At 40.2% G+C, this 19653-nt stretch overlaps 1 protein-coding gene across 8 annotated transcripts in view; it reads right to left on the reverse strand.

Annotated features, from left to right (window-relative positions):
• Positions 1–793: 793 nt before the first annotated feature.
• The window catches only part of CCDC30 (coiled-coil domain containing 30), a 193284-nt gene continuing 174424 nt past the window's right edge, over positions 794–19653 (reverse strand). For 4 of the 8 annotated variants that reach the window (XM_019016687.3, XM_055393012.2, XM_055393031.2 and 1 more), the window contains 5 exons: positions 15025–15161; positions 12825–12939; positions 11312–11494; positions 4209–4276; positions 794–3830 (listed from right to left, as the gene is read on the reverse strand). In XM_019016687.3, coding sequence (XP_018872232.1) covers positions 3620–3830; positions 4209–4276; positions 11312–11494; positions 12825–12939; positions 15025–15161 — 714 coding nt within the window. In that variant the 3' untranslated portion in view covers positions 794–3619. The remainder of the gene's footprint in view (positions 3831–4208; positions 4277–11311; positions 11495–12824; positions 12940–15024; positions 15162–19653) is intronic. The other 4 variants (XM_055393051.2, XM_063699728.1, XM_055393025.2 and 1 more) reach the window with 1 other exon arrangement.

Raw genomic sequence — 19653 nt, forward strand, 5'->3', positions numbered from 1 at the left:
TCCCTCCTCTCTTTAGGGCTTTGTAATAGCTGTTACTTCTGTCTGAAATATTCCTTCCAGATCTTAATGTGGGTTGGTGGGGGATGGTGGGGGTTGGTTGGGGTATGCGTGTGGGAAGTAATGCTCCTTGTAGTTCAGGGCTCACCCCAGATGTTACCTCCTGAGAGGCAACATTAGACCTAATCTAAAGTAGCCCTTGGTCATTCAGATCACTGGTTTGTTTTCTTCATGCCACCCCCCCTTCCACATTATCTTCGTATGGTATGTGTCTACACCTCATTTCCTGCCACACACACATAATCTTCCTCCCTGATAGCATATAAACTCCATGCAAGTAGAGACTCTCCTGGTCCTATTCGCAGCTGTAGCTGCAATGTCTCCTACTGAATAGCATATAGTAGGTATTCAATAAATAATAGATGCAATGAATTTAGTGAAAGAAGGGGACCTTGGGCAAGGCTCATTCAATATAACAGCATGCATTTAATATAATAGTTATTATTTCCTAGTTCCTTTGATCATCTTTCTAGCTCTGTTGTCTGAGAAAGCAAGGATTACATATAAAAATACAGTGTGTCTCAATTTAAAGGGTCATTTTTATTTCTGGTTACTGATCCTCTCCTCTTGGTCTCCTCCAACTGAAAAAGAAGAAAGGGGAGGAGGGGGAAAAGGAACAGCAGCAGTCACGCTTCAGTATAATTTTATACCAACTGTTTTAGAATAAATCTTTAAAATTGATAATATCCAATGTTAATGAGGTTGTGAAAAAAATAGTACATTGATAAACCACTAGTGCAAATAAATGATGATAGCATTTATTAAGCAGTTACTACGTGCTAAATACTTGACATGCTTCATTTCATTTTGTCCTCACAACCCTATGGGATAGAGAACTATTATTGTTCCCATTTTATGAATCAAGAAATTGAGGCTCAAGGAGGTTGAGTAACTTGACTATGAAAACAGTATGTTGACACACTTTTTATTTATTTTATTATTTATTTATTTATTATTATTATTATTATTTTTGAGACAGAGTCTCACTTTTTGCCCAGGCTGGAGTACAGTGGAGTGGTCTCAGCTCACTGCAACTTCTGCCTCTTGGGTTCAAGTGATTCTCGAGCCTCAGCCTCCCGCATAGCAGGGACTACAGGTGTGCACCACCATACCCGGCTAATTTTTGTATTTTTAGTAGAGACAGGGCTTTGCCATGTTGGCCTGGCTTGTCTTGAACTCCTGGCCTCAAGTGATCCACCTGCCTCGGCCTCCCAAAATGCTGGGATTACAGGTGTGAGCCACTGCAACTGGCCAGGCAGAACCCTTTTTTAAGGCAAAGGAAGTGATGTCCTAGAGCAATATTAACATTTATATCCTTTGACTTAGTCCAATCTTGCAAATTTGTTTTCTGGAATAATTCAAAAGAAGAAAAGAACTACATGCACAAAGACCTTCAACACAGCATAATCTTAAATAGTAAAAAAGTAAAACCAGGCCTGGCATAGAGGCTCATCCTATAATCCTATCACCTAGGAGGCTTAGGTGGAAGGATCACTTGAGCCCAGAAATTTGAGACCAGCTTGAACAATAGAGTGAGAGTGAGACCTCGTCTTTATAAAAAGTACAAAAATGAGCCAGGCATGGTAGCACATGCCTGTACTTGGGAGAGGCTGAGGAGAGAGGATCACTTAAGCATGGGAGGTTGAGGCTGCATGAGCAGTAATCAAACCACTGCACTCCAGCCTGGGTTACAAAGTGAGACCCTGTCTCAAAAAAAAAAGTAAAAACAACTTAAATGCCAAACAAGAGAACGTTTAATTTATAGAACATCCACATCCTCAGAAATACTGAGCAGTACTGTTCTACCCTGATAGATGAAATGGATGTGAATGTTGCTGATCTTTTCTGAAGAAGCAGTCCCACTACACTAAAGATGAGCTGGAGACTGTTCACCTACTTTGTACTCCTGTTTGGAAATATTTAGGGGTAGTTTCTATGTAATGGGGTTTATGTGAACTCTCTTCTCATACCCCCTCCCCCAGGAAAAGCTCTTGGTATTTTCCTATCCACTTTTATTTTATTTTATTTTATTTATTTTTTCGAGATGGAGTCTTGCTCTGCCGCCCAGGCTGGAGTGCACTGGTGCAGTCTCAGCTCACTGCAACCTCTGCCTCTCGGGTTCAAGCGATTCTCCTGCCTCAGCCTCCCCAGTAGCTGGGACTACAGGCGCACGCACTACCACACCTGGCTAATTGTTTTTGTATTTTTGTTAGAGACGGGGTTTCCCTAAGTTGGCCAAGCTGGTCTCGAACTCCTGACCTCAGGTGATCTGCCCACCTCGGCCTCCCAAAGTGCTGGGATCACAGGTGTAAGCCACCGCGCCCAACCTCCTATCCACTTTTAAATAATGTATTGCTCTAAATCTTCTTCATTAAACATTTAAAACTTTTCCCATAAAAATAATTATAGAACATCAACATAATTGAATATCATATGGCGATTGAAAATGTTTCCATGGTATATACAGTAAATTAAAAATCAAACTGTGAAAATGAATATACAATATTATAATAACCATTTAGAATATATGTACTTGAATTAGGACCAAAAGGGAATAACTGTAAAATAAAATTAGTTGTGTTAAGACTGTGGTATTGGTGTAATCCCAGCACTTTGGGAGGCTGAGGTGGGTGGATCACCTGAGGTCAGGAGTTCAAGACCAGCATGGCCAACATGGTGAAACCTTGTCTCTACTAAAAATACAAAAATTAGCTGGGCGTGGTGGCGGGCACCTATAATCCCAGCTACTCGGGAGGCTGAGGCAGGAGAATTGGTTGAACCTGGGAGGCAGAGGTTGCAGTGAGTGGAGATCATGCCATTGCACTTCAGCCTGGGTGACAGAGTAAGAGACTCCGTCTCAAAAAAAAAAAAAAAAAAAGCTTGTGGTATTATAGGAGGGTTTTTGTTTTTGTTTTTTGCTTTTTTTGAGATGGAGTCTCACTCTGTCACCCAGGCTGGAGTGCAGTGGTGCTATCGCAGGTTCACGCCATTCTCCTGCCTCAGCCTTCCGAGTAGCTGGGACTACAGGCACTCGCCACCACACTCGGTTAATTTTTTTGTATTTTTAGGAGAGACAGGGTTTCACCGTGTTAGCCAGGATGGTCTTGATCTCCTGACCTCGTGATCCACCCACCTCGGCCTCCCAAAGTGCTGGGATTACAGGCGTGAGCCACCACGCCCAGCATAGGAGGGTTTTTTTAAAAACAAAATTTGCTTTAATGTGACTGTATTGTTTTTACTGTTAAAAAATAAATCAGAAAAGATACCCATGATAATGGGAAAGAATGTTGAATTAACCCTACATGTGCTCTGCTGAAGAGAAACCTAAATAAATCATTGAACTAAAGTCAATATTTTGGTCAATACAAGGCATCTGAGGATATCCAACAAACTTGAGAAATCCATTTTTACAACTGCTTTAATGAATTTATCAGCAATTTTGAAGACTCTTGGGTGATATCCATTTGGGATCTGTGGTAACTCTTCTCAATGTCATGGTCCACCTTTTGTCCAGGCTTTAAGTTAGCACTTTTGTTCAGTATAGCTTTAGGCACCAGTGATTTTATAGTTCTGACTTTTGGTCTTGTTCTTGTATACCATGTGTCTCCTTCAGAGAAGCCACATTTATGTATCCAGCCTCAGAATTCTGTGAACACACAAGATTCTCAGGGGACTTTTCAGGGGACTTTGAACTTGCCATTGCTTCTTTTGACTTGATCTCTTCAGTCTCTTGAAGACTTGCAAATGACTCTACCAAACCTTTTCCTGAAAAACTAAGAAATGCCATATGTGAGGACATCATGTACATAGAGTTTGTTGGTAGCAGTTCAGGGTTACAGGGATACAGGCATTGATAGAATTTCAATTTTTTGCAACTGTTACACAGAGAAAGCCAAATAAAATTTACCTTAAACCTATGTTCATATTTTATTTCCTACCTTAAGTCAGGATTCTGTGGGGTTTAGGGTTGAAGGAGTGGCAAGGGGAGGAATTGGAAGAAGATTCAAGTAATTCATGTAGAGAAAATGACCCCAGAATGCTATGCCTTCTCAAGCCAGCAATCCAGGACTAGTTAGGCAGCCATGACTCTCAGGCATGGCTGACAGTCCATCTCAGATAGACTTTACTTTACTTGTCTTGACTTTACTAACCTGGAGTTTGATAAAGGCAATATTTCATTCACTACTTCAGATTCAAGGATGTCACTAATTATTGTTTCCTAAAAGGAAAGAAAGGATGAATGTGAAAAGTTATAATGATAAACCATTAGCTATATGATCCTAGAAAAAATATATATATAATAGATAAAATACCTGCACATAGTACAAACAATGAAAAACATAAAAGGGTATAGAATGAAAAGCTGGTTGCCCTCTCTCTCTCTATATATATAATCTATCTATATCTATCTATAGACGATCTATCTATATCTGTCTGTCTATCTAGTTTTACACACATGGTACTATACATACTATCTTCACCTTGCTTCTTTTGTTATATAAATTTTGGAGATATTGCAGAAAATTTTATTTTTAAAATAACTGCTTTGTTGAGAAGTAATTCACATACTATAAAGTTTTCCCTTTTAACGGGTTCCATTCAGTGCTTTCTAATGTACTCACACACTTATGCAACCATCACCACTGTCTAATTCCAGAATATTTTCATCACCCCCCAAAAAAGCCCATACCCGGGAGCAGTCTACTCCCCATTTATTCCTCCCCCGAATCCTTGGCAATCACTAATATACTTTCTGTCTTTATGGATTTCCTTATTCTGGATGTTTCATATAAATGGGATCATACAATATGTGGCCTTTTATGTCTGCCTTCTTTAAAATATTATCATGTTTTCAAGCTTCATTATGTTATAGTAAGTATCAATAGTTTATGTCTTTTATGGCTGAATAATATTCCAGTGTTTGGATAAAATACATTTTGTTTATCCATTCATCAGGGGATGCAGAGTGGGTTGTTTTCACTTTTTAGTTATTATGAATAATGCTGCTATGAATATTTATCTACAAGTTTCTGGTAGGACATATATTTTTATTTCTCTTGGATATTGTGATGGTCAGAAAGTTTTTTAAAATTTTTATTTATACTATTGAATATTGACAAATTATAAGTGCCTATACTTACGGGGTACAAAGTGATGCTATGATATATAATATGGAATGATTGAATTGAGGTAATTAACATATCCATCACCTCAAATACTTACTCCTCCGGTCTAACTGAAACATTGCACCTTTGGCCAACATCTCCCCATTGCCTCCCCACCCCTCAGCCTCTGGTAACCAGCATTTTGCTCTATGCTTACATGTGTTCAATTGTTTTAGATTCCACATTTAAGTGAGAAGATGTGGTATTTGTTTTTCTGTGCCAGGCTTTTTTCACTTAGCATAATGTCCTCCAGGTTCACCAATGTTGTTGCAAATGACAGAATTTCCCTCCTTTTTAAGGTTAAATAGTATTGTATCATATATATATACCACATTTTCACACACCATAGTGTATATCACATACTGACTTCAAATCCTTTGGATGTATACCCAGAAGTAAGACTGCTGGATCATATGGTAGTTCTATTTTCACTTTGTTGGGGAAACTCCACACAGTTTTCCATAGTTGCTGTACTAATTTATATTCCAAACAACAGTGTACAAGATTTCCCTTTTCTCCACATCCTTGCCAACACATTATCTTTCATATTTTTGGTTTGTTGAGATAGGGTGTTGCTCTGTTACCCAGGCTGGAGTGCAGTAGCATGAACATAGTTCACTGCAGCCTTGACCTCCTGGGCTTAAGGAATCCTCAGACCTCAGCCTCCTGAGAAGCTACAACCACAGGTGCACACCACCACACCCAACTAATTAAAACAAAAAAAATTTTTTTTTGTAGATACAGGGTCTTGCTGTGTTGCCCAGGCTGGTCTGGAACTCCTGACTTCAAGCAATCTTCCCACCTCAGCCTCCCAAACTGCTGGGATTACAGGTTTGGGCTACCATGCCTGGCCCTTATCTTTCATCTTTTTGATAACAGTCATTTTGACAGGTGTGAGGTGATATCCCATTGTGGTTTTAATGTGCATTTCCATAACGATTCATGATGTTGAGTTTTTTTTTTTTCATATATCTGTTGTCCATTTGTATGTCTTTTTTTGAGAAATGTCTATTCAGGCCCTTTGCCTACTTTTTAATTGGGTTGTGTTCTTGCTATTGAGTTGAGATCCTTATATATTTTGGATATTAATCCCTTATCAGATGTGTAGCTTACAGATATTTTCTCCCAATCCATAGGTTGCCTCTTCACTCTGCTAATTGTTTCTTTTGCTGTGCAGAAGCTTTTTAGTTTGATATAATCCCATCCCATTTGTATATGTTTGTTTTTGTTCCCTGAGCTTTTCGTGTCACATTGGAAAAATTGTTGTCCAGGTCAGTATCATGTAGTTTTTCCCCTATGTAGTGTTCTTCTAGTAGTTTTACAATTTCAGGTCTTGTCTTTAAGTCTTTAATCCATCTGGAGTTGATTTTTTAATGTGGTGTTAGGTAACGGTCCACTTTCATTCTTCTGCACATAGATACCCAGTTTTCTCAATACTGTTTTGTTGAAGGGACTGTCCTTTTCTCAATGTCATTTTCATCCTTTGTCAAAAAATTAACTGACTGTAGGCCAGGTGTGGTGTCTGACACCTATAATCCCAGCATTTTGGGAGGCCAAGGCAGAAGCATTGCTTAAGCCCAGGAGTTTGAGACGAGCCTGGGCAACATGACAAGACCCCATCGCTACAAAAAATTTAAAGAATTAGCTGAGTGTGATGGCGTGCACCTATGGTTCCAGCTACTTGGAAGGCTGTGGTGGGAGGATTGCTTGAGCCCAGGAAGTTGAGGCTGCAGTGACCTATGATTGCACCACTGCTCTCCAGCCTGGGCAACAGAAAAAGAAAAATCAATTGTAAATGTGTGGGTTTGTTTTTAGGCTCTCTATGCTGTTTCATTTGGTCAGTGTGTCTATTGCCAGTCCCATGTTGTTTTAATTACTGTAGTTCTGTTATACACACACACACACACACACACACACACACACACACATATTTTTTTAGACAGGGTCTTGTTCTGTTACCCAGGCTGGAGTGCAGTGGCACAATCATGGCTCACTGCAACCTCTACCACCTGGGCTCAAGCAATCCTCTTGCCTCAGCCTCCCAAGTAGCTGAGATTACTATGCCCGGCTAATTTTTTACTTTTTTGTAGAGATGGGGTTTTGCAATGTTGGTCTTGAACTCCTGGGTACAAGCTGGTCTCAAACTCCTGGGCCCAAGCAATCTGCCCCCCTCAGCCTCCCAAAGTGCTGGGATTACAAGCCTGAGCCACCGTGCCCAACCTGTAATATAGTTTGAAATCAGGTAGTATGAGGCCTCCAGCTTTGTTCTTTCTGCTGAATATTGTCTTGGCTATTTGGGGGTTTTGTAGTTCCACATGAATTTTAGGACTGTTTTTTCTATTTCTATGAAAAATGACATTGGAATTTTGATAGGTATTGCACTGAACCTATAGATTGCTTTGGGTGGTATGGGCATTTTAGCAATATTAATTCTTTCGATTCATGAACATTAATATCTTTTCATTTATTGTATTTTCTTCAATTTATTTCATCAAAGTTTTGTAGTTTTAAGTATACGGATCTTTCACCTCTTTGGTTAAATTTATTCCTAAGTAGTTTATTTCTTTTGAAGTTATTGTAAATGGTATTATTTTCTTGATTTCTTTTTTGGATAATGTGTTGTTGGTGTATAGAAGCACTACTGATTTTGGTGTGTTGATTTTGTATCCTGCAACTTTACTATATTTGCTTCTTCTAACAGTTTTTAGGGATTTCTATATATAAGATCATGTCAACAAGTAGACACAATTTCAGTTTCCTTTCCTATTTGGATGCCTTTTATTTCTTTCTCTTGCCTAATTGCTCTGGCAAAGATTTCCAGCATATATGAAATAGAAGTGGTGAGCGTGGGCATCCTTGTCTTGTTCTTGATCTTTGAGAAAAAGCTTCCAACTTTTCACCATTGAGTATAATGTTAGCTGTGGGCTTGTCATATATGGCCTTTATTGTATTGAGGTATATTCCTCCTAAACCTAATCTTTTGAGAGTTTTTATCATGAAAGGATTTGAATTTTGTCAGATGCTTTTTCTGTATGTAATAAGATGATCATATGGTTTTTGTCCTTCATTCTATTAATGTGGTGTATCATGTTTATTGATTTGCTTATGTTGAGCCATCCTTGTATTCCTGGGACAAATCTCACTTGATCATGGTGAATGATCTTTTTATAGTCTTGCCTGGTTTTGGCATCTGGGTAATGCTGGCCTCATTTAATGAGTTTGTTAGTATTCCCTCCTCTTTATTTTTTTTGAAGAGTTTGAGTAAGATTGGTATTCCTTCTTTAAATATTTGGTGGACTTCAGGAGTGAATCCAGCAGGTTCTGATCTTTTCTTTGATGGAAGACTTTTTATTATGGCTTTGATCTCATGATTCATTATTGGTTTGTTGAAGTTTTCTATTTCTTCATGGTTCAATCTTGGTAGGTTGTATGTTTCTAGAAATTTATCCATTTCTTCTAGGTTTTCCTATTTGTTGGCATATGGTTATTCATAATAGTCTCTAATGATTCTTTGTATTTCTGAGATCTCAGTTGTTATGTCTCCTTTTTCATTTCTGATTTATTTATTTGGGTCTTCTCTCTTTTTTTCTTAGTTAGTCCAGCTAAAGATTTGTTGATTTTGTTTATCTTAAAAAAAAAAACCCAACTTTTTGTTTAATTGATCTTCTATATTGTTCTTTTAATCTCAATTTCATTTATTTCTGCTCTAATCTTTTTTGTTTGTTTGTTTTGTTTTGAGACAGAGTCTTGCTCTGTCACCCAGGCTGGAGAGCAGTGGCGTGATCTCGGCTCACTGCAACCTCCACCTCCCAAGTTCAAGTGATTCTGCTGCCTCAGCCTCCCAAGTAGCTGGGATTACAGGTGCATGCCACCACGCCCAGCTAATTTTTTGTATTTTTAGTAGAGACAGGGTTTCACTGTGTTAACCAGGATGGTCTCAATCTCCTGACCTTGTGATCCGCCTGCCTTGGCCTCCCAAAGTGCTGGGATTATAGGTGTGAGCCACTGCGCCCAGCCTGCTCTAATCTTTATTATTTCTTTCCTTGTATCAATTTTGGGTTTGGTTTGTTCTTGCTTTTCTAGTTTCTTGAGGTGCATCTTCAGGTTATTTGAAGTCTTTCCACTTTTTTGATATAGGTGTTTATTGTTATAAACTTCCCTCTTAAGGCCAGGCATGGTGGCTTATGCCTATAATCCCAGCACTTTCGGAGGCTGAGGCGGGTGGATCATCTGAGGTCGGGAGTTCCAGACCAGCCTGACCAACATGGAGAAACCCTGTCTCTACTAAAAATACAAAATTAGCCAGGCATGGTGGCACATGCCTGTAATCCCAGCTACTCAGGAGGCTGAGGCAGGAGAATTGCTTGAACCCGGGAGGCAGAGGTTGCAGTGAGCCAAGATTGCGCCATTGCATTCCAACCTGGGCAACAAGAGTGAAATTCCATCTAAAAACAAACAAACAACAACAAAAAACTTCCCTCTTAATATTGCTTTTATCATATCCCATAGATTTTGTATTCCCGTTTCCATTTGTTTCAAGATATTTTAAAATTTCCATCTTAATTTCTTAATTAACCCATTGGTCATTTGGGAATATGTTGTTTTATTTCCATCTGTTTGTGTAGTTTCCAAGGTTTTTCCTGTTATTGATTTCTAGTTTCATTTCATTGTGTTCAAAGAAGATACTTGACACAATTTCTATTTTTCGAATTTGTACTTGTTTTGTGGTCTAAGATATGGTCTATTCTGAAAAATGTTCTATGTGCTGATGAAAAGAATGTGTATTCTGCAACAGTGGGTATGTTCCATAAGTGTCAGTTAGATCTACTAGGTCTAGTGTGTAGTTTAACTCCACTATTTGTTGATTTTCTGTTAGGATGATCTGTCCATTATGGAGAGTTGGGTGTTAAAGTCCCCACTATTATTATGTTGCAGTCTATCTCACTTTAGGTCTATTAATGTTAGCCTTATATATTTGGGAGCTCTGGTGTTGGATGCATAGATATTTATAATTGTTATATTCTCCTGCTGAATTGGCCCTTTTATCATTATATAGGTTACCCTCCTTGTCGTTTTTAGTCTTTGACTTGTAGTCTAATTTATCTGATATGACTATACCTAGTCCTGCTCCTCTTTGGTTTCCAGTTGCATGGAATGTCTTTTTCCACTCCTTTTCAGTCTCTGTGTGTCTTTATAGATGAGATGGGTTTCTTGAGGGCAGCATATAGTTGGGTTTTATTTCTTTATCCATTCAGCTACTTGCTGACTTTTATTTTTTTGCATTGATTTTATTTATTTTATTTTTTTTTGAGATGGAGTCTCACTCTGTCACCCAGGCTGGAGTGCAGTGGCTCAGTCTTGGCTCACTGCAACCTCTGCCTCCCAGGTTCAAGTGATTCTCCTGCCTCAGCCTCCTGAGTAACTGGGATTACAAGCACATACCACCACGCCCAGCTAATTTTTTTGTATTTTTAGTAGAGATGGGGTTTCACCATGTTGGCCAGGCTGGTCTCGAACTCCTGACCTCAGGTGATCATCCACCGCAGCCTCCCAAAGTGGATTACAGGCATGAACCACCGCACCCAGCCAAATCTTTAATGCTAGATCCCTGCCTCCTTTTTGGCTCTAGGTGGCACCTTAAGCCCAGGTTCACCTTGGCTCTAGTAAATGGTGAGAGCACTGCCTGTCCCAAATAGGGGAGGTCCCAAAGGGATTATCCTGGCAGTGAGGGAAGGCTGTCTAGGGGCTAATGCCCAGGAGACCTGGGGGACATAGCTCCTACAGCCACTCTTATGTCTTCTTTGGCTGAGTTACAGAGCAGAGTCCCACCTCTTCTGTTTCAGGGATATTTCAGGGATATGCCTGTCTTCAGGGATATTTCTGCCTGCAGGAAGTTGTGATACTACTACCTGTGGGTTAAGACAAGGACAGGTTTCTGGCTAGGAAACCCAAGAAAGTGGGGAATCTGTTTGACTACCTGTTTTACTTTTTCCAGTGTAGAAACCATAAGTTGAGAGATTTTCCAAACAGTGGGTGCCTGGCAGAATGTGGGGAAGGGTATTGTGGATGTGGAAGTTGGATTCTCCTACCATCTGCTCAGAGTGTTTCCACTTCTCTGTGGCCTCAGGAACTGACTCATCCTCATGCTGGAGTTCTGCATTGTTGCTGGTGAAGACCTCAGTGCTGTATATTTCTTTCTGTTTCTTTGTTGGAGGGAGAGAAGCCAGCTTGCCTCTATGCCACCATTTTGGAACAGGAAACTCCTTAAGATTCTAAGTTTAAAAACAATTTTGGAGTTATTTATTCCAATAGGTATCAAGATGTTAGAAGTTAGTACCTTTGACACATACGGAATATTGAGTTTGATGTGCTATAGTTCTGATCCATGTGACCATTCTTATCTTGATTCAAGGATAACAATATGGATCGCAAAGCTATTGGTCCCAGACACACTCCATTAAGTCTTCTAACTCAGCACTTGTAATACTATAGTACTTATTTACAAATGTGTCTGTCCTTCTCTAGTAGACCAAAGGCCTCTGAAAACAGGGACTATCTTTTTATTCCTAGGACCTAGGCCATTTCCTGGAATTGATAAGTATTCGTTGAATGAATAAGTAAAAGAATGAATGACTAGACAATAGAAAACAGTTGTGGCTCAAGGAAAGACATAAATTACTGGATATCAAGCCACACTACTTGGCAGTTCTACTTTTGACAAAATCAGAGAAAAAAAAAACAAAAACCCACTCATATAGCTTGGAAATAATCACCTCTGTGAGACCAAACAAGTCTTACAGCAACAGTGATCAACAAGCAGGATCTACTATCCAGTATCTTGGGAAGAAACATCTAGTAGGTGATATAAACCAGAGAAGAAAGTAATCAACCTCCATCTTGGTTTCAGAATATGATTCTGTTCATTGAAGTCCCTCTTGCTGACTTGCTTACCAGACAGACTATGGACCTGATCTGAACCTGTACTATTTTCTGCATCTCTCTGTATTTGGCCACTTGTCTGCTTGGACTTTTGGAACATAATTGCTTCTCTTTCACTCAGATGCTCTCTTTAGGCTTGACTCTTTGCCATAGCAAACTTCACTTTACTTCACTGAGTCTCAGATTTGCTCATGTTTTAGATGGGGCTAGAATCACACATGGCAAACAGTGCTGTTGAGAATAAGGCACATATGTTAAAACACTGAATATTTATTCATTCTCAAATATTTATGGAGTACCTGTCCATAGGTACAGTAATATATGAGATACACTCCTTGCCCTCCAGGAACTCACTGCTGAGTTAATGAGATAGAGAAGAAAAAGGGCAATGACAATACAGTGTATTAAGGAAGAAGCTATCAGGCATATACAAATTGCTTGGAGATCACACAGGAGGAGATAGTTTACTAAAATCTGGCTGATCAAGAGCAGTCTCAGGGTCTGCTATCCTGGTGTGCAGCCAAGAGCCTCTTTGCCACAGCCTACCATGAGGCCAAGAGCCCAGCTACAGCTATATAAAGATGAAGGCAAGAGACAGCACAGCAGCCGTAGCAACCCGAACTTCACATTAAAGGCAGGCCCAGTAGGAAGCACACATCTTACCTCTCCTCTGCGAATATGGATGCTCCTTATAATTCGCTCTAAGAAGCCAATCTGCTGTGTGAGACGAAGACTATTTTCCTGTAATTGCTTATTTTCTTTATCCATGTAAAGTACCCTAAGAATGGCATAAATCAGTGGCATGATTAGAAATTTCTGTATCATTACTAAAAACCCAAAACTACATCCCACTTCCCACTGGCCCTGGATCTTAGACTACTGTCCAGATTTTAGAAGCAAGTTTGACAGAATAATTCCCACCATATTCCAAGAACAAGTGTGTTGTTTAATACTGAGTGTCAACTTGATTGCATGGAGGGATACGAAGTATTATCCTGGGTGTGTCTGTGAGGGTGTTGCCAAAGGAGATTAACATTTGAGTCGTGGGCTGGGGAAGGCAGATCCACTCTTAATCTGGTGGGCACAATCTAATCAGCTTCCAGTGAATATAAAGCAGGCAGAAAAACGTGAAAAAGAGAGACAGGCCTCGCCTCCCAGTTTACATCTTTCTCCCATGCTGGATGCTTCCTGCCCTCAAACACAGGACTCTGAGTTCTTCAGTTTTGGGACTCGGACTGGCTCTCCTTGCTCCTCAGCTTGTGGACAGCCTATTGTGGACCTTGTGATTGTGTAAGTTAATACTTAATAAACTCCTCTTTATATATATATATATATACTCTCCTTTACATATACATATTTATGTCTCCTATTCTGTTCTTTTCCTCTAAGAGAACCCTAATACACCAAGTAAAAGTTAATAAACTTCTGGGCTGTACATGGTTATTAAATACATGTACAAGAGTATTAATTCTAGCCCTTGAAAAATTTAAGGAAGGATATGATCCCATTTAGGGTGGGAATGAAACAAGAGAGACTCTGTATCCCTTCAAATATTGTAGCTACATAGCTTGTATCTGGTTCTGTTCTCATACTGATCGGATTCTGATTTCTTGTGAAGTAGAAATAGTGGTAGCAGCAGCAGCAACCATGTTTCAAGTACTTGCCATGTACTTATGCACTGTAACCTACCCACACAGTAAGCACTTACAACTTTTCATGTATTAGCTCATTTAATATGCACAGCAACCTGACGAAATATACACTGTTGTGACAAATCTGAGCCTCAGTTTCCTTATTTGTAAAATGAGGAAATACTCCTTGGAAGAAACTTACTCTAAGGAAAACATTCAATCCAGTCCAGGTGATTGTGTCATCAGTAGGGCAAGACAGAAAGATGATTAATGTTAATGCAAAGGTAATGAGTTAATTGTGTTGGATCCTGACTGTCAGAAGCTATGACAGTTTGAGAAGAGCAATGATTTATATGGGACATCTAAAAGGGGAGACACAGACAGTAAAAGATCAGAGATTCTCCAAGCCTGCCCAGAGACGTGTGCCCAAAGCAGTGGACAAGAACATTCCAGTCTGCTTGGCAGTCCTCTCCCCAGACTATGGTGCTATGGTCTAGGGCCAAGCTGCTGAGGTCCACATGCTGCTCTGTCACTGACTGGGCTGAGTGAGTTCCCTCACCTCTCTAGACCTTGGCTTCCTATCTGTAAAATAAGGCTAATAGTGCCTCTCTCCTGAGATTGGTGTCAGGATTAAATGAATGAAAGAGCTTAGAACAGTGCCTAGCATATAGTAATTGCTCAGACAAATCTTAATCATTCCAGTTATTATTGGTGACATTATTTGTTAACATCAACCCACTCTCTTTGATTATAATTAAAGTCTCCTATGAAGAAGAGAATGCTCAGGCTGGCTGATATATGACTTATTTTCTGCTTATAATATTTCTCATTAAAAATTAATACACTGATATCCTGTGGATTTCATGAATTTAAGTTACTTCTGTGAGCCTAATTCTCTCTTGTTCTACCTTGATTCCATAGGTATCCAATAATAAAAATGTGGATCAACACACACAAAATGACAGCCCAGAATGCACACAGCCAAGTCCTCAGTGAGGCAATGACATTATGAAACAGCCTATCTAAATAGCCAACCAGCCTCCTCCATGATATTTTTCTCTTTAATTTAACAATTTCTGCCACTTGTATGATCTGCCAAAAACAGCAGACAGCAGAGCGAGAGTCATAGGGTAGGCTACAAACTCAAAGGACAGTCTCTAGAACCATCTCTTTGTTGAGGGAGAAACATCCTCTTGTGGAGTTTATTGGCTCCCAGGCAGGATGGCACCTACCTGCTCTGGATGGAAGATATCGTCCATTTGTTGCTGTGGATCAACTGTTCTTGCTCTATGACTTGCTCCTGAAGTTTCCTTTTTTCTAGAAGCAGGGTATCATTTTGGGCAGTGATCTGGTCCTGTATTGCCTTCTCCTAGGGATTTGAAAGTCTCCTAATTACCACAGCAGGGGAAAGTATGATAAATTTAAGAGCAAAAGCCTGTTTCTAAATCTAGCAGAAATTTTCCCTTATTTACTTTTTTTTTCCTGTCCCCTAGTCTGTTTCTATCTGTTTGCTGACATTGTCATTCACTGTAGCTAAATAGTTTTTCAATTTTCAAGAGGTTATTTTATGTCATGTCATATATATTTTTTTGTTTGTTTGTTTGTTTGTTTAAGACAGAACTTGCCCTGTCACCCAGGCTGGAATACAGTGGCGTGATCTCTGCTCACTGCAAGCTCCGCCTCCCGAGTTCATGCTATTCTACTGCCTCAGCCTCCCGAGTAGCTGGGACTACAGGTGCCCACCACCACGCCCGGCTAAGTTTTTTGTATTTTTAGTAGAGATGGGGTTTCACCGTGTTAGCCAGGATGGTCTCTATCTCCTGACCTTGTGATCCGCCCACCTTGGGCTCCCAAATTGCTGGGATTACAGGCTTGAGCCACCGCGCCCAGCCCATGTCATGTATTTTTTTTTCTTCTTTTTCATGACCCTGAAAGTAGTGAGATCATGTTGTTTTTTCTTTGTTTGTTTTGTTTTGTTTTTGACATGGAGTCTTGCTTTGTTGCCCAGGCTGGAGTGCAGTGGCAATATCTCGGCTCACTACAACCTCTGCCTCTCAGGTTTAGCCTCAGCCTCCCGAGTAGCTGGGATTACAGGCATCCACTACCACACACAGCTAATTTTCATATTTTTAGTAGAGACAGGGTTTAGCCATGTTGGCCAGGCTGATCTCAAACTCCTGATCACAAGTGATCTGCCCGCCTAGGCCTCCCAAAGGTTTGGGATTACAGGCGTGAGCCACTGCGTCCAGCTGTTGTTTTTTTTTTTTTTTTTTTTTAGACAGGGTCTAGCTCTGTCATCCAGACTGGGGTGCAGTGGTACAATCATGGCTCACTGTAACCTCACACTCCTGGGCTCAAGCGATCATGTGCCTCAGCCTCCTGAGTAGCTAGGACTACGGGCATGAACCACCACAGCTGGCTAATTTTTAAATTTTTTGTAGAGTCAGATGCCTGGTGCCATGGCTCACACCTATAATCCCAGCACTCTGGGAGGCCAAAGTGGGAGGATTGCTTGAGCCCAGGAGTTTGAGACCAGCCTGGTCAACATGGTGAGACCCCATCTCCACACGCACACACACACACACACACACACACACACACACACACACACACACACACACAAAAGCCATGTGTGGAGTTCAAGGCTGCAATGAGCTAGGATCACACCACTGCACTCTAGCCTGGGTGACAGAATGAGACTCTGTCTCAAAAAAATTGTTTTAAGATAAAAAATAAAATAAAATGGTAGAAACAGGGTCTTGCTCTGTTGCTCAGGCTGGTCTCAAACTCCTGGCCTCAAACTATCCTCCTGCTTCAGCCTCCCAAAGGACTGGGATTACAGGCATGAGACACTGTGCCCAACCTACACGTTTCTTTTAAATAAGATACTAATGTAGGTCATTCAGAAAAGACTGGCCATCTATTATTATTATTAATTTTTTTTTTGATAAAGTTTTTCTCTTTCACCCAGGCTGGAGTGCAGTGGCGCAATCTCGGCTCACTGCAACCTCTGCCCGCTGGGTTCAAGCAATTCTCCTGCCTCAGCCTCCTGAGTAGCTGACATTATAGGTGCCCACCACCACACCCAGCTAATTTTTGTACTTTTAGTAGAAATGGGGTTTTGCCATGTTGGTCAGGCTGGTCTCAAACTCCTGACTTCAGATGATGCACCCACCTCGGCCTCCCAAAGTGCTAGAATTACAGGCATGAGCCACCATGCCTGGCCATCCATCTATTATTAAAGACCTGTAGGATGTAGATTAGATTATGTTCCGAAAAAGCTATTCCAGATTTTAAAGTCCGTCTCAGAGACCCTGCAATATCTAATGGTAGTCTCACCTGTTATAATTTAAAGACATTTAATTAATAATGTATTGGTAAGGATTGAGAATAGAAGCAATCATCCCACAGATAAACCCTAGACAGCTCTAACTGGATTAAAAAGTGTACTGCATGAGGAAGGTGACTGACACCTTGTCCTTGGGAAATACTGTATTTTTTAAAACAAACAAAAATTCCAGACACATGCTGTGATAATAGGATAAAATGAGAAAGTCTGGTTTGAGTGGTCACAACAGAAGTCTCAATTGACTCATTCTATAAAGAAAAAGCTGAAGGAATGAAGCCAAAAGAAGTGGCATTACTTTTTGGAGACTTAGAAAGAAATCCGGCATTTTTATGCTCAGTGCTCTGGTCCTTGGGCCCTAAAATACATAAAATAAGAATTCCTAGGTTTGTACCACTGTGGCATTAAAAGCTCTAACATCAGTCTTCTCTAGGCTAAGTCGTTCTAATTCTGTTAACAATTTCTCATGTGAACAATGAATCCACCAATTAACATTCTTCTAAGATTTTTTTTTTTTTTTTGAGACGAAGTTTCACTCTTTTCACCTAAGCTGGAGTGCAATGGTGCAATCTTGGCTCACTGCAACTTCTACCTCCCTGGTTCAAGCAATTCTCCTGCCTCAGCCTCCCAAGTAGCTGGGATTACAGGCACGAGCCACCACACCTGGCCCTTCTAAGAGATTATATACCAAAAAAAGGAAAATAACATCTATGAAAAATGTGTATGTACCAAGTACCACTTTAGAAATTTTATGTTTTAATACTCACAAAAGCCTTGTGTATGTAAGGTAGGAATTATTTCCCTCATTTTACAGATGAGGAAAGTGATACACAGAGACTTGTCCAAGCTTACGGGCAGGGCTAGAATTTGAATCCAAGTCTATTTAAGGCCAAAGCCCACAGTACCCTTCAATGGCAGTGAGCAAAAGATCCAATTATTTTCTCAGCCTCTGCTTATTTGGGAGCTCCAGCATATTTTATGAAGACCTGTGGTTATTTGGGTAGGTGCATTAGTTTCCTAGGGCTGCCATAACATTTTCTCATAGTTTTGAGTGATAGAAATCTGAAATCACATTGTTGTCAGGGTTAATTACTCATGGGGGCTCCAGGAGAGATTGTGTTGCATGCCTTTCTCCTAGCTTCTGGTGGTTGCCAGCAACCCTTGCTATTTCTTGGCTTGTAGCTGTATCATTCCAGTCTCTGAATTCATCATCATGAGGCATTCTTCCCCTGTCTGTGTCTGTCTGTGTGTTTTCCCCTCTTCCTATAAGGACAGCAATCATCTTAGATTGATGATTCACCCTAATCCAGGATAATCTCACTTAACTAATTGTATCTGCAAAGACCCTATTTCTATATAAGGTCACATTCTAAGGTTCTAGGACATGAATTTGAGGGACGCTATTCAACCCAGTGTAGTCAGGAAGAAAGCTAGCATGCCTGTTGAAAGCAGAAGACTGTTTTTCTGGCCTAGAAGCAAAATGCAAAAGTATGAAAAAGAACTGATAATATAGAAATAGGCTGATGATATGTCTGATGGACCCATGAACTAGGGTGGCTACTTTTTTTTCCTTTCTTTCTCTTACTCTTTATTTATTTATTTATTTTTTTAGATGGAGTTTCGCTCTTGTCCCCCAGGCTAGAGTGCAATGGCATGATCTCAGCTCACTGCAACCTCCGCCTCTTGGGTTCAAGAGATTCTCTTGCCTCAGCCTCCTGAGTAGCTGGAATTACAGGCCTGTGCCACCATGCTCGGCTAATTTTTTTGTATTTTCAGTAGAGATGGGATTTCACCATGTTGGCCAGGCTAGTCTCGAACTCCTGACCTCAGGTGATCTGCCCACCTCGGCCTCCCAAAGTGCTGGGATTACAGGCGCAAGCCACCGTGCCCTGCCTCTTTTTTTTTTTTTTTTTTTTTGCCCATGGGTGCTATTAAAATGGATTACTACTTTTTCTTATACACTTTCCATAGCCTTTTCCTAGTTCTAAGCTGGATCTCAGTCTCTAAAAGTTTGAAAAATTAATGGCAAAAAAAGGAGGTCTGCAAAAATCCAACTTATTTTTCTTCTCTCACTATAGTTTAGAGTATCAAGAGGATTTTTTATTTTAGTTAGAGACAGAGCTTCTCTATGGTGCCCAGGCTGGAGTGCAGTGGCTATTTATAAGCACAATTATAGCCCACTGTAAACCTTGAACTCCTGGCCTCAAGCAGTCCTCCTGCCTTGGCCTCCCAAAGTGCTGGAATTACAGGCATGAACCATTGCACACAGCCAATTTTTTAAAACTAAGAATGCAATATTTGTGACCCACCTATTATATTCCAAAAATGCTTTATTGTGTATAGTCTGGGAATTCTTGACCTAGAGTCCCAGGATAGTTGATGGAATCACTGAAATTACATTAATGGTTATGGTATCCTTGGCACACAGTGGTGGTATAAAAATTTGTTAAGTGTGGAAATGAATATTTTAGGAATGATGATAGAGTTCTCAATATTCTGAAAGGGCTAGTGATCC

The sequence above is a fragment of the Gorilla gorilla genome, chromosome 1 (genome assembly GCF_029281585.2).
Source record: "Gorilla gorilla gorilla isolate KB3781 chromosome 1, NHGRI_mGorGor1-v2.1_pri, whole genome shotgun sequence".
NCBI lineage: Eukaryota > Metazoa > Chordata > Mammalia > Primates > Hominidae > Gorilla > Gorilla gorilla.